General features: G+C 41.7%; 2 protein-coding genes across 4 annotated transcripts; both read left to right on the forward strand.

Annotated features, from left to right (window-relative positions):
- The first annotated feature begins 868 nt into the window (after positions 1 to 868).
- Positions 869 to 12120, forward strand: gas8 (growth arrest specific 8). The gene is made up of 11 exons (XM_022240457.2): positions 869 to 1018; positions 3694 to 3801; positions 4369 to 4566; positions 4730 to 4936; positions 5429 to 5483; positions 6781 to 6986; positions 7543 to 7710; positions 8039 to 8125; positions 8740 to 8949; positions 9426 to 9491; positions 10471 to 12120. The coding sequence occupies exons 1-11, from the start codon at positions 1016 to 1018 to the stop codon at positions 10618 to 10620; spliced, it is 1458 nt and encodes a 485-aa protein (XP_022096149.1). The 5' UTR covers positions 869 to 1015; the 3' UTR covers positions 10621 to 12120.
- A 3223-nt stretch (positions 12121 to 15343) lies between these two features.
- LOC110982189 (uncharacterized) lies at positions 15344 to 22392 on the forward strand. 3 transcript variants are annotated; one of them, XM_087138129.1, is made up of 6 exons: positions 15344 to 15572; positions 15807 to 15866; positions 16203 to 16401; positions 16952 to 17120; positions 17727 to 17974; positions 18610 to 22392. In XM_087138129.1, the coding sequence occupies exons 1-6, from the start codon at positions 15496 to 15498 to the stop codon at positions 18661 to 18663; spliced, it is 807 nt and encodes a 268-aa protein (XP_086994255.1). In that variant the 5' UTR covers positions 15344 to 15495; the 3' UTR covers positions 18664 to 22392. The 3 variants fall into 3 exon arrangements, with proteins under 3 accessions (XP_086994255.1, XP_086994254.1, XP_022096137.1); XM_087138128.1 differs by having other exon boundaries at positions 15347 to 15572; positions 18629 to 22392; XM_022240445.2 differs by lacking the exon at positions 15807 to 15866 and having other exon boundaries at positions 15357 to 15572; positions 18629 to 22392.
- Positions 22393 to 23677: the final 1285 nt, after the last annotated feature.

A 23677-nucleotide genomic window follows, 5' to 3' on the forward strand; every position in this document is an offset into this window, starting at 1 on the left:
AAAAGACTTCTGTGAGCCTATACCTGCAACTCAAGTCATGTCTAATTTGGAGTATAGAGCAGATTTCATCATAGGTATACCGCCCTCAAAATAATGTTGAATCAGTTCGTCTCTTACAAAAAATATTAAGGAATTAAACATTGTAAATAATTTATTATTTACATTCAATTCTGGGGGATATCGTGCAGGGACAGACAGAAATATTACATAGACTATAGGCCTAACGTCAGGCCGTTAATGAGTAAAGTTACGTCTAGAGTAAATAAGTTATCAAGAACAACAATCTACCTTAACAAAAGTCTATTTTGTTAATTTATTTATGGAGCCAAAAATGGTATTATTTCATATACACGTCACTTTACCGATGTCAGCCTTTAAAAATAAAAGGATATTATTTTTTCTTTTAAGTGGAGTTCGGCGCAACTGCAAAAATGAATACATCTTCTAGTTCTACTGCTAAAATGAGAGTCAGGCATGGTGGATCGATGGAACAAGTACATGTGAAACAATCAAGGGTCAAAGTTAAAAATAACAATGCGCAAGCGTGACAAAAAAAGGGCGACGGACGACGGGCGACGCGCGACGGGCGATGCACGACGGGCGACGGAAAATGGCATGTTTGGAACTGGTAAATGGCAGAATTGGGACACAACAAAAAGCAAAGGGCGAGGGGCGACGAATTCCACAAACTCCTTTTTTTGGAAAAAAAAAGTACGGATAAATTTTGAGCTCCTCGTCCTGGCCGAGAATTTTCCTTGAATTCGGACAGTGCACCTATGCATCATGGGCGCATGCAGCGCCATTAGACTAGAAGGGCGCCTCACTCGGTACCGGTAAGAGTTGGATAATAATATAGAGGGCGTGCTAATAGTGCATTACATCCGGGACGTTCTGTCTCGTTTCCAGGATCAACAAACAACGTTTTGCTAAGGTGGTATGGTGTGCCCAAGTTGATGGTTTGTTCTGATTGTTGGGCCAAGGATTCACGAAGTTAGCATAATCTTGGTTAACCAAAATGGTAAGCTGTTAAAAAGAGACAGGTCGTCGTATTTTAAACGATAATTACTGTTAGCTTGTTTAATGTTTTCTTCAACTTCAAGGCCACGAGAATAGAAGTTGTAACTGTTACATGTATGTAGGCCTTTACTTTAGGCATGTTCAGGCCTTGATTTGCGTCCTAACAATTTCAGAAACACAGGCATTTTTTTCATTTCTGACATTAATTATAATATTTCAACCTCCATTAGGCCTACAGACACTTTCAAGTATAATAATGCCAACTACATCCAAAAGCCTTGCTGAAAGACGAACTACATGTAGGCTACTTCGAGAACTCTAAGTCACTAAGCATGAACTCCGTGATACTTCGTGTGACTTGGAGGAGACAAGGTTTACATGGCGTCGTAACGCTGTGGGGTTTTGGAATTGAATTTTTGTGGTGAAATGGTTCACAGCCGTAAGAAACCAATGAAATCAAATTTTCCCCTGTAACCTGCTTGATCTATACCTCCTACAAAGGGGATAACAAAAGTTTCAGAGCATGAGACGGAGTAATTTTTTTTTTTTGATGAGATTTTTGCTCACCCTTTTTGCTTCCACCCGTTGACTGTCGCTCCGTTTATGCCATTCGTGTTTATCAGCCTGCGCATGCGTTGAGCCCACCAATGACCGCACTTGCTTCGCATCTTGGTTCGACCATTTCGGTGGCGGGGGATGACATCTTGTGTTGTTTTCATCGTGGGACCGTCCAGGCTGCTGCTGTGACCTGGAAACACACATCGAGCAAGGCGCGCGACATGTGCTGCACTTTGTAAGTATAGCTGGGAAAAATACAACACAAGATGTTATCTTGCTACCGAAAATGGTTGAACCAAGATGCGGAGCAAGTGCGGTTATTGGTAGGCTCAACGCATGTGCAGTCTGATAAACATGAACGGCAAGAACGGAGCGACAGTCAACGGGTGGAAGCAAGAAATTGGTGAGCAAAAATCTTTCTTTTTTTTTAAATATTCCATCTCATAATCTGAAATGTTTGTTATCCCCTTTGTAGGAGGTATAGATTAAGCAGGTATGTTGACAGGTGAAAATTTGATTTAATAGCTTTCTTACGGCTGTGAACCATTTCACCAAAAAAATTCGATTCCAAAACCCCATAGCGTTATGACGCCATGTAAACCTTGTCTCCCCCAAGTCACACTGAATATCACAGAGTTAGTGACTTAGAGTTCTCGAAGCACATGTACATGTAGGCTCTTCATCAGTTTATGGATCAGGGGTCAAATTGAAATAGGCTAGGTCTAAGGATCATCACAACAAAAAAGACCTGCAGTAAAACGTAAACAAATGTGCAAGCCAATCCAACGCATGTGAGTCGGCCATACATGTACAGACATCTGGATGTACAAAAGCAATATAAACTAAGATAAGTATGGATGAAATGCATAAATATGGTGTTTTATACAGCTGTTAGAAGTAGAAGATTGGAACTCTGATTTTCATGATTTTGTATCATTTTCCTACAAATAGGCCTAATGGAATTTTTATTGAATTTTTTTTTGTGGGGGGGGTTGATGGTGTCAAAACATGCAAGTGGTTACCCCAGAACTGTGGGGTCTGACGCCCACACCGCTCCCATGTTTGAATAGCGTGGTAGCGAGTGGTGGATGCAAATCTACAACGTTTGTTCTCAACATTTGGGATTCAGTGGGAATCAAAGATTACTTGAACAATTAAGGTGGTAAGGTTTACTCACATATGGGATAAAACGAGAAATTTTCCGTTAAAAACAGAAACGTTCGTCAGCCGAGCTTCAAAGTGGCCATGTTCATATTGCATTCAAACTGTATGTTAATTTCGTGGAGGGGAGGTCAGGATGCGCCAGCCCAGCAGACCATGGTTGACAAAACATACGGTGTCGAAAGGGATGGTTGAAAACAAGATTCCATCGCTTCTTAAAATATGCAGTGATTTCAAAAGATCGTTACCAGCAGGCCAGCGAAATGGGCAGATATTTTTCATATTCATGTGTAACAGTGAACTGCATTTAAAGTGATTTTTTTATGTTTTCTTGAAATTCAAAAAGATCCACCAATGATATGATTTTTGGAGAAAAGAGATTGATTTTTCTTACCATGTGCTTTCATTGGGTGGTTTCAGTCTTTAAAATCTTGATTTAATGACATCACGTTCAAGCACATTTTTGTAGCAGGCCTTCACACACTTGGATGTGACAAATATAAATATGACATCATCTTATACATGTAAATGTAGATATGCTCTGTCACTTAATACCGAGTGGAGCTATTTTCTGATCATGATTTCTCATCTGAATTTTGAGTGTTGGGGGAACAAAATAAAAGTATGATTTTCAGTGATTTTGACCTCACAAACTTATTGAACATCTCACCTATGGAGTCAAGAAAAAGTTTACTATAATGGCGCATGTGAATGTGAACGCGGAAATAATCAGTTATCAGTGTCATACCTTCTTGAATTTCTAGAGAAAATCGCACATTAACATCTTGGAAGTTACTGACATTATGTGCAGCACTGGTGCTTGTGTTTGACAGATTATTTTAGGATATGGTCTGATATTGCATGTCACAGCTTTGGGAATATATAAAACACTCAATCTGTATTGGTCTTTTTTATGCCGATTTCAATTGTTACATTTCATACTGTTCTTATGATTAGCCTCCCAAGAAGAAAAGTGGAAAAAAGGGAAAGAAAAAGAAGTCAGCCAAGGCCAAGACACCGACTGTCATCGATGGCATCTCAACAGAAGAAATGTCCAAAGAGCAGGTATTTACATCTATGATGTTTTCAAGTAAACCAGAGTCAGCTATCAAAAGCTGTGTTAAATGTTTACTCCACGCTTACTATTAGCCAAAACAGTGTGCTAAAGATTAGCGTGTGTCATAGGTTTACAAGGAATATGAGCTTGAGCACATGTTTACATCTTTGACCTAAGGATTCCTTGCATACAGACTTTGTGCAATATCTGTCCTGGGCCCAATTTCATGGCACTGCTTAACGCAGAATTCCACGCTTACGATCTCCGTTCTGTGCTTACCGCCCTAGCAGAAAAATTCTGCGCCAACCCTATAAGTATAGTATCCTTATTTACAAGATGTACGCATGTGCACAAGCCAAAATTCCTTGCTAACCCGTGAAATGTTCGCTGTAAGCACGGAATTTTCTGCTACAGTAAGCGCCGATTTTTCACTTGTGGTAAGCAGCGCCGTGAAACTGGGCCCTGGTTATTATAAGTACAACACAATAAAGCGTAAGGAAAACCAGTGGGTACCCTGCCTAGTTCACCTCTCCTCCTCAAAAGTTTCCTTTCTTCATGGCCATGTATCCATCAAGCTGGAGGAGCATATCGGCCGTCTCAGGGAGGAACTGGACAGAGAGAGAGAGGAAAGAAACTACTTCCAGCTAGAACGAGATAAAGTCAACACATTCTGGGAGATTACCAAGAGGCAGCTGGATGAGTTACGGGCAGAGTTGAGGAACAAAGACAGAGAGATGGAAGATGCAGAGGAAAGGCATCAGGTGGAAATCAAGGTACTCAGACTCAGTGTAATTAAATCAGAGGACTTGATGTAATTAAACTGGTCTTTATTTGCATTGTCAATTGGCTTTATGCTTAGAAAACTAAGCAAGAGTTTTCTGCTGACTGTTGAGCCCTGGTCAGCACTGTTTCAAAGTCCTGTCCATCCCTTCTCAGGTGTACAAGCAAAAGGTGAAACATCTATTGTATGAACACCAAAATAATATATCCGAGCTGAAAGCTGAGAGTGCGGTGGCCCTGAAACTTGCTCAGGATGATCATCGAGGACAAGAGGGTGAACTCCGGAAAGACAAGCGCTCTTTGAAGGTCACACTGAAGGAACAAGAGCTGTCACATGAAGACATCATCAAGAACCTCAAAATGGTAAGCGGTCATTGTCTAGAAACCCTCTGCCTTTTAGAAAACGAAAGCTCTGCCTGGCTTCAAAGTGTGTAAAAACTTTCTGCGGTCTCGTTGAGGGACCCAGGTGCAAAAAATACACCATGTGTATTCTCTGTCCCAATATTTTGAGGCCAAGAAAAAAAGTTGATACCAAGATGCTGTGATCTACTCTGTATTAAATCTCCCTCAGTGTAGCTTCAGAAATGCCAAAAAAAATCCCGGCAAATCGTATCTGATGATTCAATTTCAACCAGTGCCTGTGGCAGTTTGTTTCAAGATTTTTTAATAATGTCAAATTTTCGAGCTTTCATACTGTTTCATCAGAAATTTAATAAAATCATGGTCCCTAGGGATAATAACACCAATTATGCAAAGTTGCCGTAATGTCCTGGCTGTGACTGGGAAGCCTTTCACGATGATTACAGTTTGGGACTGTTACAATGCAGGAATTATTATTGTAATTAAAACCTACAGAAAAGTGACGAGAAGGTGACCAATTTGAGAACCGAGTTTGAGAGGGAAGCTAGAGGTAAGATGTTGTTGCTAATGAGTCATTTCATCACTGCTTTCATGAAGAGACAAAAGTCTATCCAAAAAGTAAAATCCAGGTTTCGAGAAATTCGCATTTAAAGTTGGTCTCTTTTGCAAACGATCATTTCCCCAAGACTTGACTTTCCCTCGACTATGAAAAACGCTACCTCAGAAATATCAGATCTTAAATGACACAAAAACCACAAAATCATATTTATTGTAAACATTACATTTGTCTGTTCATGAAAATGCTGGATTTCGTGTGCATTTTGTCTCTTTGTGAAAAGGGTCCCTGTTGGCGAGTGCCTGGTGCAAATTGTTACATTTGTATACATTGCCTGAGTCACTTTTGTCTCTTTGTGAAAACAGATTTTGCCCACGGTTTTGCCCTTTAATGGTAACGTTATTACCATCAAGGACTCCTTTCTCTCATGAAAATGGCAAGTGCGGATTAAGTTGCATTTTGCCCGTCGAGGTCATCTTGATTTGGCTGATTTGAGTATGTTTGGTAAAAAATGTTTACACCACCGCATAGGCAGCAGTTAGCCTTGCTGATTTAAAACACAGAAATTAAAAAAAATTGCGATTTAGGGCACTTTTCTGACAATTTCTTCATTTGCAGTAATACCCTCTAGCTAACAATAAACTGTGCATAGATAAACTGTCGGTATACATTGTACACATACCAGTCTGAGAATTGTAATGAAACTGTTTGCCGTGAATCCCACATTAAGATTGCTCCTAACATTAACAGGGATATTAAACATTCAAAAGAAGTTCTTCAAGATAAGTGCAGTGGTCGGTAGTTTTGAAATTTCAGAGTGCAGTTTGTCCGAAGATTCCATTTTGTTGACTATTTGATCTTGAAGCTGACTTTTAGATATCTCAGATACATGGTTTAATGTACGCTTGTGGCCATGTTGGAAAGAAATACCCTCATTAAAAAAGACCTGCATGCTTCTTGGAAAAGAAAATGGAATGTGTGACCTAAGATTTGTGTGAAAAAGAGTTAGAGTGAAGTTATAGAGTTTTAAGCCAATAAGACGCCTCGAGCGGAAGCACCCCCTCATCGGTTGAAAAAGAGCCGCATTGGTCAGAAGTACTCATTTTGTTGGCTGCGATGCAACTGCAACACTTCCATTTCCCAGTAGTTTGTGAACCACTGACACGCAGTTACATGTAATACCAAAGGAGCCTTCGTTGCTAAGGAAATAGCGCCCTCTCTTGGCCCATATGCATTGTTTTATGATAGCTGTCAAACCTCACTATGGATTGTTAAATTTTAATTTTTGTAGAAATTGAAAACAAATATGAGCAGAAAATGCGTCAGCTGCGGGAGGAATTAGAGCTCCGAAGAAAGACGGAAATCCATGAGATAGAAGAACGCAAGAACAGCCAGATCAATACACTGATGCGCAACCATGAGAGAGCATTCAGTGATATCAAGAACTATTACAATGACATCACTCTCAATAACCTGGCTCTCATCAACTCACTCAAGGTATGTCTAGTGATGTATATTACCTGATATGAAAAGAAAAGATGAACAAACAAACTACAACTGCAGTTTTTTTAATTTCTGAGTAATTCTGATTGCAAAGACTGTCAAACTAAAAGGCATGCAAAACTGGAAGCCTTCGGACCCAGGCCAAAATTAGCATTCGGTTATTTAAATGATTCTGTTTACATAGAAGGAATACCATCATTTATATTATTGTTATTCGTGAAGTTAAACTTGTGATAAATTGGGGGGTTTCATCGTTTTTATGTTGATTTGTGTGCTCAAAAAATGACAGCAGAGCTATTGGCTTTATACCCAGCAAGAAATGAGACCGAGGGGTACCCCCCCTAACATGTCCAATCCCTATACCTATTCCAGACTATTGTTACTTAACACATCCCCCCAAGATGTCTGAAAGGAATTCCCCAGATTCCTGCGAGACAATGACCAACACAAAGCAGGGGAGGGGTCTCCCTGTCTCATACCTCGCTGCATATGATTGGCCTCACATTTCCCTCTAATCTGCATGTATGTCATGCCAACTTTCTGCCGTCAGGAACAAGTAGAAGAAATGAAGAAGAAAGAGGAGAGGATGGAGAAGCAGATGAATGAAATCCAACTGGAGAACAAACGTCTGAAGGAGCCGCTGGAGAAAGCTAAGGAGGAAGTGGCAGAGTTGACTAGACAGCTCGCCAACTATGAGAAAGACAAAGCCTCACTTGCCGTAAGTGTGCTAGATAGGATTGTTGCCGTATCGTGTGACATAGGATTACTGTTACCTAATGCCACGTCAGGCCGCTTTTTAGTTGAAAAAAAAACACAATTGATGATTATCTGGCTTGAGAAACTACTTGAACGTACTGCTTTGAATTTTCAAATGCATATGGCCAAATCAGGTTTGTTTTTGACTTGACTCTATCTTCTGCATGATAGTGGTTGCTTCTTGATGAATACAGTTCGGTGTTTTGAACCGAGAGCAGAATGGTTCAAGGGACTCTATTAGTGTCATATCTGTGACAACCTGGCTTTACGCTGTTCTGGTCTCTCTGTAGAGTGCAAAGGCCAGGCTGAAAATTATGAGCCAAGAGTACAAGGACTTGGAATGGGAGCATGAAGTGCTGGAACAGAGGTTTGAAAAAGTAAGTAACTGACTGATAGGACCAGTCTATTTAATAGTGTGGAGTTTGCTATGGAAATGGGAGACTTTGAGACACTTGGTGGCAGCAAACATATCGGTCCTTATTACCACTTCTGAGCATGTACTTATTGTTCTGAGCATGCCCGATACTGTGAAAAAAGGAACAGTCTGTCTGCTGCCACCAGTGTCTCGAAGTCTCCCAACGTGCTGTGTGTCATTACTGCGGAAAACAAGCAGTGAAATACACTTTTTGTATATGCACACTGTCCACAATCGTTAAGTCAAACGTCTGATTTTTAACTGAATGTACACAAACACTTGACAGCGATTATACATCTGAGCTTGGGGCACTGGTGTGATGGAGCCTGTGTGTCATCCATTCATAGGAATGGTTTATGTTAGTGGTACATTTATGGAAATACAGTGAAATATTAAAAATCATTGCTTTATTTTGTATGAAAATGAAAGTGTTTGAACCAGTGACCAGCTAATACGCTTGTAATTAAAAGATGTGAATTCAAACAGCATTGAAGAGGTAAAGGCTTACACAACCAGGTAAACTCATCAATAGATGGGCTTTTCATTTCCTTTTATCAAAATTCATTGCCACTTTAGATGCAGACAGAACGAGACGACCTCTATCGTAAGTTTGTGAAAGCCATCCACGAGGTTCAGCAGAAGAGTAATTTCAAGAACCTTCTGCTGGAGAAGAAACTAACAGCCTTGACGGACACACTGGAGAAGAAGGAAGCTCAGCTTAATGAAGTCCTGTCAGCATCCAACCTGGACCCCACAGCACTGACAGTGGTAACCAGAAAGTTAGAGGTAAGAGTTTATGTTGATGCCAGTACACAAATACATACTTTTTTTCAGTCACCAGCATGCACACAAACAGGCATGTATCTTAAAAGTAGGGCTGAACAAAAAAGGGTGTGTTTTTAAATGAAACTGACAGTTCTTTGGTACCAACTCATCGCGTAGGCGCGCAAGTTTATGCACCTTTGATGCGGAGCACACTGAGTACGTACAACAAATTTAATTCTGGAATGTATGGTCTTCGTGTGCACGCCGAAAGCGTGCAAGAACCCGGTTAGAAAATTTCCTACCATCTGTCTTTCTTTCACCAGTTAGGGTGCACTTCGACTCAGGGGAGATTCGTTTCCTGTTTCTCATAATTTTTTTATCTCATAGTTTTTTATGGTCAGGAACTGTGTCTACTGGAATGAATACCTTTGAGATTTCAGTCAGATAGCATGTCATTGATGATGGATTTTTATTTATACTTTGCCCGTTTCATGCAGGATGTACTTGATTCCAAGAACAGCGCAATCAAAGATCTCCAGTATGAGCTCGCTCGCGTTTGCAAGGTAATGAAATGAGTGTCATTAAAGTCACATTCCATTAGACTTGGAGGACAGAAAGAAATTGTGTAACGCGTAGAGATCTGGTCTGTCCATAAAAAGCATGACTGTATTAGTTGGTAACCAAAGATCGTATAGCGTCGAAGGCGCAAGATGGATAACTCTGCCCAAAAGGTGTAATCACCATAGGCACCATTTGAGCAAGCGATACGCCTGTGCAGTTTACAGTAATGCACAGGCGCAGGTGCACCAGGTGTAGGTGCCTGCTGCGACACCTGCCTCTACGCCTGTGCCTTAATGTGCATTGCACAGGCGTATCGCTTTTTGAAATGGCGCCAATATGATTACAACTCTTTACGTGTATTCACGGTGAAGTTCTCCATCTTGCGGCGCTATACGATCTTTGGTAGTAACTAACCGAGAAACAGAGACTGTACCTTTTCAATATGTTCCTAAGGCCAATAAAAAAAATAGTTTGTCTCTGGTCAGGCTGATGTTCTGATGAATCAGTGCGGCGACACAGCTTTTTTTTGTTTCTTTTTTCTTTTGTACAATCCGGGGATGGATTGTACAGACAATAGCAGACACATGTTGTTGAGTCAGGGGACTAGACCAGCTTTATTATGATTATAAACTGACAACAAACAACCTCGTATCCATAGTCTGCTATCATTGTTCAACATTGATCTCGTCAGTATCTACCACCCTGAGTAAAAGTTCATGCTGCTCTCAAAATGTCGATGCAGTGCAGTAACAGAGGGCGTTGTTGCGTTTCTGCTCTCGCAGAGAAAAAAAGAAGAAAAAAAATCAACATGCATACTGACTAAAGACGAACGACTTTGGGGGGCCCAACATGAAAGGCTTTATTTAACAGCTGTAATAATTTTTGCGATAGTTCTTGGAGCAATATCACAAATGCATTTCACTTTTCTTCCTCTTGTTTCATTCTTTTAATGCAAATGCAAACACATGTTTAAAATTGCAGGCGCATAATGATCTTCTACGGACCTATGAGGCCAAGTTGACATCATTTGGTGTTCCCATTGAAGAGCTCGGATTCAAACCCTTGGAGAGTACAGTTGGAGGCCAACAGCTAGGCCAAGGTCCTGCAGGATTGGTAGCTGCACCAACATAAAAATGGGTCGTCATGCTGAATAGCCAGGATTTGAATAAAACATTATTGCACCTCATATATATTCATGAACTGACATTATGACATCCCTGGAATAGTCATGATACATGCATAAAGATTGAATAGCTTAAAGTTCTGTTATCAGTGCCATTGACATGTTCATGTACTTTTCTGTACCGTTCATATCACACTCAAAAACAGTTGACTGTCTTTATATACTTGGGCTACATCCGAATCTGTTGTCTAGAGCTAGGTCTAGGTCTTTCCTCCCATCGGAAATACGTGGCAATGCTCAGACAATAGACCTAGCCATAGCTCTGGAAGCCCGTTTCAAACACAGCCGTAACTGGATTTATAGGACTTCTTATAGCTGCCTGAATATCTACGAAGGCAGGGCGAAATAATTTTAAACGCTGTTGTTGATTACGCGATTTCCCCTTGATACCAAGGGAAACTGAAGCGATCAGCTCATCAGCTGTGTGTGAATAGACACTGTCCAGCCTTCCTGTATGGTTGAAAGGACTACATCAAAAGTGCATTGTTCTTCACTCAGTATTACTAATGTCCTTCGTCACTCCTATTCACAACGTTGCATGGAAAGTGGAGACAAAATGTAAGAGCAGGTTTGGCTTGCGGGTGATCCTCAGAGGAGCCCCCAGGTCAACTAAACTATCAAGGAGTGAAGCAATCAGTCCCACACATCATTTATCAATGCCCTTGTAAACGTATGGAAAGAAATGTCATCGGTTGACGAAATCCACTGTTTATATGTTAGATCATTAAAGCACCGCTGCCGCAATGGACGTTAACTTTAATATGTAAAAATGCATTCTTAACAAAGTTGTCCTATCAAAATCAGTCAAATAACCCCAACATGTGTCTCTGTACTGTGGTGAATCGAGTGGTAGGATTTTTGACTGTTACAGCAAAAGTCAAAAATAAAACGTGGGTGGTTTTGTAGATGTCTGATATTTAGCAGTTGTTGTCATTGGATGTTCATGTACATTTTACCATGAAGCTCATTATAATGAGGGATGTGCATTTTGTGTTGATGCCGGCATGATATGTGTATAAGCTAGTATTGAAAAGAAAATCAAGAAATAATAAGGCGTTTACGCAGGACTTGCTCTTCAGAATCTTCTCTATTCTTGTCAGCACCTGCACATAATTTTATGCATCATGCACCTGTGTCCGTCGTACAGGAACGTGTTGGCATGAAACCTAACTGTGATTTAAAAATGACGGCTATAGTTACTTGGCTATAGAACTGTCCAATGTCTAGTATCCTGCCTTTTGGTGCTACATATGAGTGATTTACAAAAATGCAGTGTGCAGGATAACAATTGGCATTGGAAGTTGGAGAAATGCAGTTTTAAAAATCAAAGCATTTGGAAAAACTGTTGTTTGTACAAAAGTGTCATGTACATAGAACTGTTCCCCTTCTTTAGTTTTAAAGTTAAGTAGTTTGTATGAAAAATAAAAATGCTCCAGTGTGAACCCCAATGTCGTGCTGTCCTTCTGTAAATTATGATAACAGAAATACGTGTATTATATAAACTTAAAGCCAATGGTAGAAGCACCTTCCTGTGCATGTGATATCCAGAAATAAAAAGAATGGCTATTACATGAACATGGTGTGGTTAGAACAGTTTGAACATGGCTTTGTAGTCGAGATTTTTTTCATTCCGCCCCTTTCCAACACCAGCCGATGATTAGGGTCCTCCAGTTCAGTGAGATTACAGGACCACTTTAATAAAGGTCAGTTGATCTGCTTCAGCGGTAATGGCCGTTTGAACATTATCAAAACATCATTCATTCTTGTGCCAGTTGTGGTTCGACTGGATTTCATCTTTTTCTCTTTTTTTTTTAATGGCAGCGGGATCAACTGACTGACTTCACTGCTTTCAACACGGTTGTTAGTTTTGGGGTTGGTTGGTCGGTTGTACAATGTGATTGGGTTAGCCTTTTTTATTTCCCGAAGCGATTTTTCGGGATTTACATCACTCTTTTAAATCCTTTCATGATGTCGACACCATACCTCAACATGGAAATTTTCAAAAGTCAAGATATTGACAAAATGGTTGTCCCTTTTAGGGGTCCAAGGTGTCAAGCGATACATGCTCACTCCAGCGGCCTGGCCGACCGCTGCATCGGCCTCTAAGTTGTTCGATACAGAAGTTCTACACTGATTGAAACTTAAAAGCCCAATGATGAAACAAGGATTGGAGAATACTCGCTTTCTTAGGAGTATGTACATATCACTGTTCATAACACATAGGAATTGCCTGCACGAAACTTACTATAGGAATATATCTTATCATTACTCCCAACTTACATGGATGTGTCCCACTTCTGTCCTGCTTCTGCCAATGCGCTATGATTCAATTGTTAATTTCAAGTTACTTTATTTATTTATTTTTTTTTTGGGGGGGGCTTATAATTAGGAAACACTGCTTAGCCAGTTTACACGCTTAGCTTAAAGTCAGCGGGGAGCCTGTGACAAGCCGTTATGTATACAGGCCTATATATGCATTTTGGGTGGTAACCCCTTGCTAAATATTTCTGTGCTGAGCTAATTATTGTGTAAGCTCTCAGACACGAGGCTCACACACACGAGGCTCTCCCATACCACTGGTCTGTGATATCCGCGTTGGACTCTTTAACACCTTGTAGGTCAGACCTCCGCAACTTGCCCCCCTCCGACGGATATTTTCGTTTTTTTACTTTTACTATTGGTGAGTAGGAAAGAAAGTAATTGGTATACCTTTAACTTGAATATTAGCACCAGAACCCAAGGAAAGCAACGCCAATAAAAGCAAGGATGTCAGGACGGTGAGTTTTTGATATTTTTTCTCTCCCAACGTCATGTTGAATAACCTGAACCCACATTCGCTTTTGAATTTTCCCCCCACGCCAAAAGCTGGATACGTCACGTCACTGTCCCGCCTACACACTCTATCAACTTTGTTATCTAGGCTTATTGAGCAATTCGTCAATAGCCGTATTCCGAGGGCACTCAACAGATCAGTGATCGATAGTTGTTTTAAATCTGTTGAAGAGCGCCCTCGTACAGTCTAATTATGAGTCGTTAGGGAGCGCACTATGCACGGTGTCCGCTATCAAGCACTAACGTCTTGAAACCAAGACTACTCAACAAAAGGCATGAAACTCATATGTGGTTCGTAAGTGACTTCGTCAGAAAGGCGGACGCGCCACGATTCGCAGACTCCCATTGGACGATCGCAGAAGTTGCGCGTCAACTTCTGGTTCCATGGTTCCACCACATAAACGGCGATCAATACATGTAACCCCTATGTGCAGTGCACGTATACTCCATACGTAGGCGTGGTTTAAACTGAAGTGACGTCACACTTACGAACCGGATATACTAATGTAGTCGAGTCCATCGCAACTCCTCCCAAGTCCGTCACAAGTCACCCGATCAACTCACAAGCTGTATCGCTAACTGTACATTCTTAAGAATAAGTTTACTGAATAGGGTGACGTCACAAGAGTGGTTTAAAACAAAAGTATCCCATTCTGTACTTCCTTGCGACTGAACTTGTAAACGCCGGGGGTTGTGGTGGAACTCAACTGCAAACTGACCCAGCCATGCCTGGCGGGAAGGGGTCACCCCAGGGTATCAATTCTAGCAACGCTTATAATTCTGGCAACCTTGGTGTCCAACAATCACTCACAGTCATCAGTCGTCGATACAAACAGTAGTTTGTCAGAAACTCTTTTTAAGATTCAAGATTAACATTTCAAATTATTAATTCAGCTGTCCATCCGTAACATCTGTCCATGCAAAACAGAAATGTGGCCTCCACTGGTCGGCCACTGCTGCTGCTTGGTTGCAAGTCGATAAAAACAGTACAAACGTAGATGATAACAATATTCACAATGCACATTTTACATGTACATTATTCTATCGAGGTGACAGGTCCAGGCGGTGAGTGCAACAGAATTGAACTCCAGCAATCCAGAGATTATTGAGTGCGTCTGCCCAGAAAGAGCCTGTAAATTCCTGCGAGCGATGGCCTTGCAGATCAGGGAAAGGGAAGGGAAGTGGTGGAAGAAGGGGGCTATCATAGTTCCAGTGAGGTGGGGGTGGTTTTGACTATTTAGAGGAGAGAAAAAAGTACTTTCATTTCGTCACCTTTGAAAGAACTACTCAGTTAAACGCACAAGAAGTCTTGCTAATGTTCTCTGTAAAAGCTCAAACTTTAATTACATTTCATTGATTGTAGTGTATTGTTTAACCCTATACAGTCCCAAATCCTCCATTTTCAATATGATTTTTACATACACCCAAGGGGTTTGGGATATAATGGTTTTGTAGTCACCTACAGTCATTTGTTTACCCTCAGACCTGAGCCAAAAATATATCTTTATTTACTTGTGAATCATTTACCGGCTTTTAGCAGTTCTAAAGCAAGATACGATGTGTGTGTTATCAGGGTTGAAATGTTAGTAAAGCTGTTTTAAAGGAAAAAATTATGTCATTTTCCGAAGAACTCTGTACTTTGTGCCCAATTAATGAGTTTCATGATAAAACCTCCAAGGTTTGTTGCTTGTTCAGGCAGTAGAAAGGTTGAGTGTTTTGTTATTCGCACAAAAAAAGTTGTTCGGCCATAGTCCTGTATTACCGTATTTGTTCACATAAACTTGGTCAATATTAATAAGTGTGTGTATATTTAGATGCAGGACAGAATAGAATACGAGTTTTCTATCAGTAATTGAGAGATCTGTTTACATACAAACTAGGCCAGCCGTTTTCAGCTTTTGTTAGTATTACGTGCCCTAGAGTAGTGTACATCAAGTTCCGCCCGTCCGGAAATCAGGCAATTTCTAAGCATTCACGCCCACTTTTTGAAGATGATTGCGTCGGCTGCAACTTTTGGCCGCTATTTGTGGCCCTGCGCCCTACGACACAGCAAAAGCCTCCTCGCTAGGTATTGTATGGAAATCCTCACTGTTACAATGAAATTTCTGGATATTGGATAAATAAAAAACTTGCTCTTTTGTAGACTTTGGCCCGTTTTACCAGGGGCTTACACGGGCTTGTTTAACCTCATGCTGGGTTATATGACTATTCATGCATAGTTCCCTATTCTGTCAGGAGTGAAAACCTAACGCACTACACAAAAATAGGCCTATTACTACTTTTCTCTTGACACCAAGTGTAGGTTGTCATGCCCCATAGAAGGGACGTTTCCAGACAGACCTTGTTTGGAGTCTTCAAAATGGTGGGATTTTTTACACATGTATTCCCCCAAATTTGTAGGTTTATCAAATTGTCGTAATCCTTTTGTTAGGCGTAATGTTCTTTTTGTTCTCAAAGGCCAACTTGTTTTTAGAATTTTATTATTCACATTTTCGCAGAAATATTATTAATAAGTTTTGTGAAACTGAAGTTTTCTAAGTCTTTTTGAGAGTAATCCTACTTACCATTGGACTTGCGAAGGATAAATAACTTTTACATATCCTCGGGAGTTTTCTAGCCCCAGATTTCGATGCAGTGCGTGATTTGTAATGGAATTATCCTAAAGATTTGTCCCACCCAATCGCGTTCCTCATTCCAGCCGCAGTCTCGCCACGCCATCGGCTCATCCTTACGCCGCTAACCAGCAGGCACGGGAGGACCTTGCGGCAGCCTACCGCGGACTGGACTTCTACGGGATGGGGGAAGGGATATGCACCCATCTGACAACCAGGGCACCTCCGCGGAGCGGCAGCGGGGACATGATGCTGCTGATACCCTACGGCTTGCACTGGAGTGAGGTATACTGGGCTGCCTTAGTCTGCCAACTGTAGCTTGCAGAGGGATACCTTTAGATTCACAAAGGTTTTTAAAAAATCACATCAAATAAAAAGTATCTGTGATCTCAAGCAAAATGACAGGGTCTGATGTTGGTTGGACATGGGAGTAATGTGAAATTGTATGCACTCTAAAAAAAATCCAGGGTCAGATTGACCCTGAATCTGGGTCCCATTGGGGCTGACCCTTTTCCTGGTCAAATTATGACCCGTTTTGGGCCATCTTTGACCCAGAAAGGGTCAGATATGAAAGTGGGGCAATATCTTGACCTGGAAAAGGGTCAGGCCCAATGGGACCCCAGATTCAGGGTCTGTCTAACCCTGGAGTTATTAGAGTGTAGCAGAATTTAAAATGGAGGTAACAAGATGGCTACTAGTAGCGGTGATGATTATATACAAGCCACGGTACAAAATGATGATAGTGTTGGTGGTTTGACGACGAGACGTCCTGATCCTCTCCAATGAAAGACTAAAGTGTTCCTGCTGAGGGCATGCAACTGTCTGTATACTGCAGGTGACGGCCAGTTGTTTAATAGGTGTGGACATTCATACGGGCAAAGTCGTTGAGGGTGATGGTGACGTAGAGCCCAGTGCAGCCAACATCCACACTGCCATCTACAAGAGCAAAGGCGACACGGTCAACTGCATCATGCACACACATCAGTTTTACACAATGCTGCTCAGTACGTCAATTACATATCTTTCCTGATTCTGTAACATTGATGTCATTTTGGAAGAGGAGGTCCAACTTCTTTCCCAATTTTTAAAGAATACTATCCATCCTTACTACCTAGCATCGCTTGCCTTTCCTCGATTGTCCAGTCAAATTACACACTGATTTTTTTTACGCTTTGGTCCTTCCTCGATGGTACAAGTATAAGGCACTAGACTCGAACATTAATTATGGTCTACTTTTTGCCGTCATATCAATGACCACCCTTTAGCAAAGCCTACATCAGAAAAAATGCGGTGCAAGGGGCGTGCCTTCCTTTTCTGTGGCATTATTTTTGAAAAAAAAAAGGGGGGGGGGAGAAAGCGCCAGTACAATTTGTATGTGGTCAAAATTGCATTTCATCTTAAAAGGTCAATTTTTGTCCATAATTTATGCGCAGTAACTGCTGATTATTTCGCGGTACTGCTTCACTCTGATTGGCTTAAATTTTGCCGCTATACCGAGATATAAGAACTTTTAAGCTGCCATAGGAGTTTTTGATGTCACGCTTGCGTCAACCGATGCCCCTCCATTGTTGTACCTTCTCTGGTCAACATCTTCACTTCTGATCATCTAGGTTGTCTAGAGCAACCAGGGTTGCGCAACATCCATCAGCACGCCATGCGCTTCTACGGTAGAGTAGCCTACGACAGGTCGTACGGGGGTACGGCGCACGAGGGTGAGGCGGAGAGCACGCGGTTGGCCCGCAACCTTGGCGATAAAGACTTCCTGATCATGGGCAATCACGGCGTGCTGGGTGTCGGACACTCGCTGGCGTACGTCTTCGACAGTATGTACTACCTGGAGAGGGCTGCCAAGCTACAGGTATCTATAAACAAGTTTCAAATGAATCACGAAATGAAAACAAGATGGTGCCTCTTGTTACGAATTTTGAAAGATGGGTGCCTTTTAATGTCCAAGGTGTTTCAGAACTTTGTCCTGTCTTTTTTCCATTTGAAGAGATATCGGACGCCCGCCCTAGATTTTTTTTCTTATGTAAGCCTTATTTCTGCTTTCAAAGAGACTTCCTTCCCGTATCGATTGAGATCAAATGTAAACCAACACACTCGGCACATTTATTGTTCCTGTTCTCACCTATACATCGGAGTATACGGGCGATTCACAATAGTGCGCCACCAAGAGTTTGCAACGCGTTGGCCAATCATACCGCGCGAAATTTGTCGACCCTTTCCAAACGCGCATTGGGTCGGCAAATTTCGCGCATTGTGATTGGCCAACGCGTTGCAAACTCTTGGTGGCGCACTATTGTGAAACGGCCGTATTGTGGGTGTCAACCGAGTGATTTTTCGGTTGTTATGGAGTTTAAGGGACTCTTCTATCGCTCATTCAAAGAATGCCCCTCCTTAAGGTTAGAGAAATGGATGTACATGCTTTGGAATTGATAGAGACTCTAAAATCATAACAGGTGTCAATGAATATTGATACATACCCATGTCTAGGCTTGCAACTCTCCCACAGGTGCTTGCGGCAGCCACGGGAATGAAACAATTTGAAGCCTCTGACGAAGTGGCTCTGAAAGTAGCCAATTACTTTGAGGCACACGGAGACCAATTCTGGGATAAGCATTTTGCCGGCATCAAGAACCTGTTGCAACGGAGGCAGCCAGACTACAGGTCTTAGAGCCTAGAGATCCACGAAGAGATCAGTGTGCAAGATTTATTTCCCGATAGTTCTAAGACGCAGTGCGCGTTTTGCGTGTGTATCGGCAAGTCCGGTCCATAAAAACTGTTAATTAAATCGTTGGAAATGCATATTTTCGTAACTTTTTTGAATTTGAAACTCGAGGTATTTATGAATAAGAATGAGTTTTGCCGGTCTCAAACGTTCGTTTATTGGGAATATGGAAACTAGTAACATGACCAACCACATATTTAATCCCTTGTTAAAAACATGAAAATTGCAATATAATATATAGTGTAGCGCAATTAAAACAATTTTACACCAAGAACAAAAAAATACACTATTCTCTGTACATGTAACAGATTACAGTTTGACCCAGGCCACAGTGAGTGACCTCGCCGTGGTCTAGAATGATTAGTTACTGGCTGTGAGTTCGAGGTTTCTTGTAAGACTACGTCATTTCTAGTTGTCTAAGTGTACGTTCTGGAGGATTCTTGTAAGATTAAGCAACGCTAAAAGTCTATTTTAAGAAACATTCGTAATAAAAGAAATTTCTAGAAGACTTGTAGGCTATAAAATACGGGCTCTGGCAGACGAGAGCGAGAGAGAGAGAGAGAGAGAGAGAGAGAGAGAGAGAGAGAGAGAGAGAGAGAGAGAGAGAGAGAGAGAGAGAGAGAGAGAAAGATTTTGGAAGGCAATTCCAACTGTACGCGGGCTGTGACTTCTGCACCATTTCAACGTGCGGTGGCGACACTGGCAAGAAAAGTTCGTCCAGACCAAGTGAAGTGCAGGGCTGAATTTTTGTTCCGGAAGAGACAGTCTGTGAACTGAATCCGGTTCCAGTTTGTGGGATCATCAAGTTCCCGTATTCGCTATGGTCATCACGCCCTCGCCGTTTCGTCTTTAGCCCGGTCATTCTTATTGGACGTGGTCGTCATCCCCGTTGCAGCCCATTTTGCACTATCAAGGACTGAAGTGTTTTTCGCCATCTGTGGAGTCCAGTGTTGTGCCTGCCAAGCTCTCGCCCATAAGCCTTACAACTTGTTCATACAAGATCTTTTCTTGGTTCTTTACCCTTATCATTGTAAACTAGTTCCAATTTATATTTTCTTGGTCTTATTTTCGACAGGATAAGTGCATTATTCTGTTAGATTATAATTGTTTATTTGTCCCCTAAATCAGTGTCGTTTGACTTCTTTGTTGCATCGGAGAAAATTCATGCTTGAAACTTATCAAATAGTTGGGAGTTTTTCGGATCGTAACAATATGTATCATGATGAAACTGCTGAGTTGCAGGCTTGTGAATTGTGCCATAACAAAAATCCGATCAGAGTAGAGTATAGTTAAGGTTTGGAGATCAATAAAATGAGGGATAAGGTTGTACCGCCTTGAGCAGAAGACACCTCATCGGTTGGAAAGAGCCATGCTGGTCTGGAGGGATCGTTTTGTTGGTAGCGACGCATCGCAACGCATGCATTTCATAGTCATTCGTGAACTGAATGCAAAAGCGACAAGCCAAGTTCCTGCCGAAGGAGCATCCGTTGCTAGGAAAATCACACCCTCCCCTGGTCCATCTCTGACCCTCTAGAAGATAGAAAAACTATTCCTTGGATGGCTATCAAATCTGGACGGCGAGAATAATGAGTCAATGATGCGACGGCTGCAGTGAATTTCTGCGGCAAAGTTTCGACAATAAATTAGTTTCCACCCTGCTAATCAGTGTTCAAGAACGAGAGATCTGAAAACACCGTTTCGTTTGCAAAACCTCTTTGATGACTGCTCTGGTGGCAAATAAAATTAGCGAATTCTCGCACTGGTCTGATGCAGCCGCTAACTATGACTTTAGTGATGTAAATGCCCGAAATGGGGGGGAGGGGGCTGGTGGATGGGAAATAGTGGGGGTGACCTGCCTGGCCGTGAAGAATTGAAAAGCAGGATGGGGGGGGGACACTATACAGAGTTCGATGTTCGTGATATTGATGTACATCTGTGAAAGGTATCACATTCATGCAGAATTTCACATCAGAATGGTATACATATACATAGTAATTTGTTTCCTTTCTAGAGTGATATTGATTGCATTTTAGTAGTGGGAAAGCCCGAAAAAATCTTGACAACCCTCTTTGTTTTTTGTTTACCACAAAAAGTGGGGGAGAGTTCAGTAGTCCGTTCCCCCCCCCCCTTCCAAAAAAAAGTGGGGTATGTATCCCCAATCCACCTGTATATACGCCCATTTTAGTCAAATTGCGGAGCATCACATTCATGCTGAACAACACTTTGAGGTCGACTGTAAAAGTTTCCAGACAATTTGTGGCCACTTATCGTCATTTTTGTAGGAAAGTGCGTTTATTTTTTTGCACATGTAATAAATGTCGTTTGCATTGTCCGATCAATTTCAGGTCTTTGTATATAGGCCTTAAGTTTCATTGGTCACGCGCGTCTAAGAGCGGCTCAGGGGAGTGGGCGTGACATCAACGTATAAGACCGACCAAGCGCATATTTATTCCCATTAAAATACTTTTTTTTAATCAGAGAGTCAAAAGAAGTTAACATTTGATGGATTTCCAACGATTCTGTTCCAGAATTTTACTTCCATTTTCCAAACACCCCCGTTAATTTTACGGTGTATGTTAGATCTGAAAACTCCAAACTATTTATTCTGAAGCTTGAATTGCACGTTATTGAATAGGGAGACAGTCTGAGGTATTTATGAATGTTGGTTCAAGGCGAAAACGGTCCGTGCACGTTTCGCCCATTCGTTTTTCGATCTAAAAAAGAAAATCAAAACACCCTCAAAACAAGTCGTTGTTGTGTCTTTGGCCGTTAAGAAGAGACGTAAAGCAAAGTCTTATTTGTTTAAAGTAGAATTTGTTTTCCTTAATCTTTCCCCAGTTTTAGCAGTGATTGAGAAGTTTCTACAGTCGAAATCAATACTCCAAACGTCAGTCGGGATCTTGGCGTCCGTTTCTTTGTCGACTACGCAACTCCCTTCGCGCGCTCCGTGCGCCTGACTACTGTTTGAATATCCTCGTCTTGCGAGACATATCGCAGTTATATCTATGTTTATTCAAAGCACGCTCCCCAACTCAAAAATGAAGCAGTTGTAAAACTGCTTTATTGCTTTGCTGTAGGCATGCTATCAGACTTTACACTCCCTCGGACTGTCGCTCAACCTTCATATTGGTTTAAAAGTGTCGCCGACATCCTGTTACAGAAACGGCCAACTGCATTGTATTTGGCCAGTCTTGTCATAAAACAAGACTAACTATTCTGCTTGAGTTACTTCAGTCGTGTTATGACGGAGGTCACATTATGCAAGCAAGTCCTCGTCGTTAAGTTATATCTGAATTCATTCAAAGCAAAAACAGTAAAGCTGTAAATTTGCTTTATTGTTTACACTCCCTCTCAGTGTCTCTCAACATGGATATTGATTTAAAGTTTTGCCGACATTCCGTTGTTGTCGACAATGTGGACTGCATTTTATCCTGCATGTATTTTGCCAGTGAGTCTTGTCATAACATGTCAGTATGCGATATATCGGACTTCCATTGTTTGTGAAACATTGTGTTCACAATAAAAACGTCCAAAAGAAACGACTGAAATGGATTGCAAACAACTTTGCAAATTTTGTTGTCTAGTGACACCGTCACTGAACACGGCTCCTCGGGATCAGACAGCTGCTCCAAGAGAGATGATTCTCCTGTCATTTCGTTTAGCCCTGGACGTGTCTTTCACATTTCGGTGCGCACGTGCGTGTAATCTGTGTTTTCCAAATAGAAGAGGGGATACCTTGCATAGATTGCTTTTGTTGATAAAAGGGGGCTATCACTGGCAGATGGGGGGTGGGTAGCCACACCTTGGATCTTTAAAAAAAATTGTTTAAAAATAAGGAAGTGAGAAAGCCTTCTTTCGGTTCACTTCAATTCCGTTCCTTCCAAAAAAGCGTGTAAAAGTCCCATCTATCAGGAAGGCCATAAAAAGTTGATACATTTCTGCCTCTCTAAGCAGTTCTGGTTCTTGTTTACAGCCTTGCTTATAGTTGTAAACATGATGTTATTGTTAATAAGTCTTTCTGGTACGAAATCAAGGATTTTTCAGAAGCGTTCCAGCTCAGGCACTGTTAGCTCGCAAGCCTGAAGAAACCAGTAGAGAGGAGACAATGAGAAGTTTCAGCCTTAGAGGTAGGAGGAAACCCAAGAGGGGTATTGTGGGTCACGGTTAAACCCTAACGGAAGCAGGTCGGAACTGAAAACCGAATCCACATGGGGACAGTGCCGGGAATCGAAGCCAGACCGTAGAAGTGGAAGGCGCGGAATGACCCGCAACGCGCCGCCAACCTGACCGTGGCCCATGGCCACGAGGTGTCATGTATGCCTAAAAGAGGTTATTGAAAACATTACTGACGACATTGATGGAAGAGGTCTGTCTGCGGGTGCATTACTCGCCAAGCGCACAGTTTTCCCTGCACTGGTAGCTCCATGTGCCGAAAGTTGGTAGAGGGAAAAGGAGGTTGAACGACGTGCGTCATCACACTACTTCTTAGTATTTAATTAAGCTGCAAGTGTACAGTACGTATTGGAGGAGCGGGTTCTTTCCTCGCTTTGCAACAATGAGGCCCCGGTTCGAGTCCCAGTTTGGCCCAGGCTTTAAGTGCATTTGTTTTCCAGTCCATGATACTCGCTCTTGCAAGTTTTCTCTGGGTACTCCGGTTTCTTCTCGCCTCTAAAACTGGACCTTCTTCCTAACTCCGTAATGTGCTGCTGATTATGAATAAATACAGTGAAGCAAATAGTCTGAGTAGCTGGAAGCGCCATCAAAAGTTTATTTTATGCATCCCGAGCATACAACAAAATGTGCGTCACAACCATAATATCACATGATTATGTG

Source organism: Acanthaster planci, linkage group LG06 (genome assembly GCF_054643075.1).
Source record: "Acanthaster planci isolate LZ-2023a linkage group LG06, COTS_SCS, whole genome shotgun sequence".
Taxonomy (NCBI): Eukaryota; Metazoa; Echinodermata; class Asteroidea; order Valvatida; family Acanthasteridae; genus Acanthaster; species Acanthaster planci.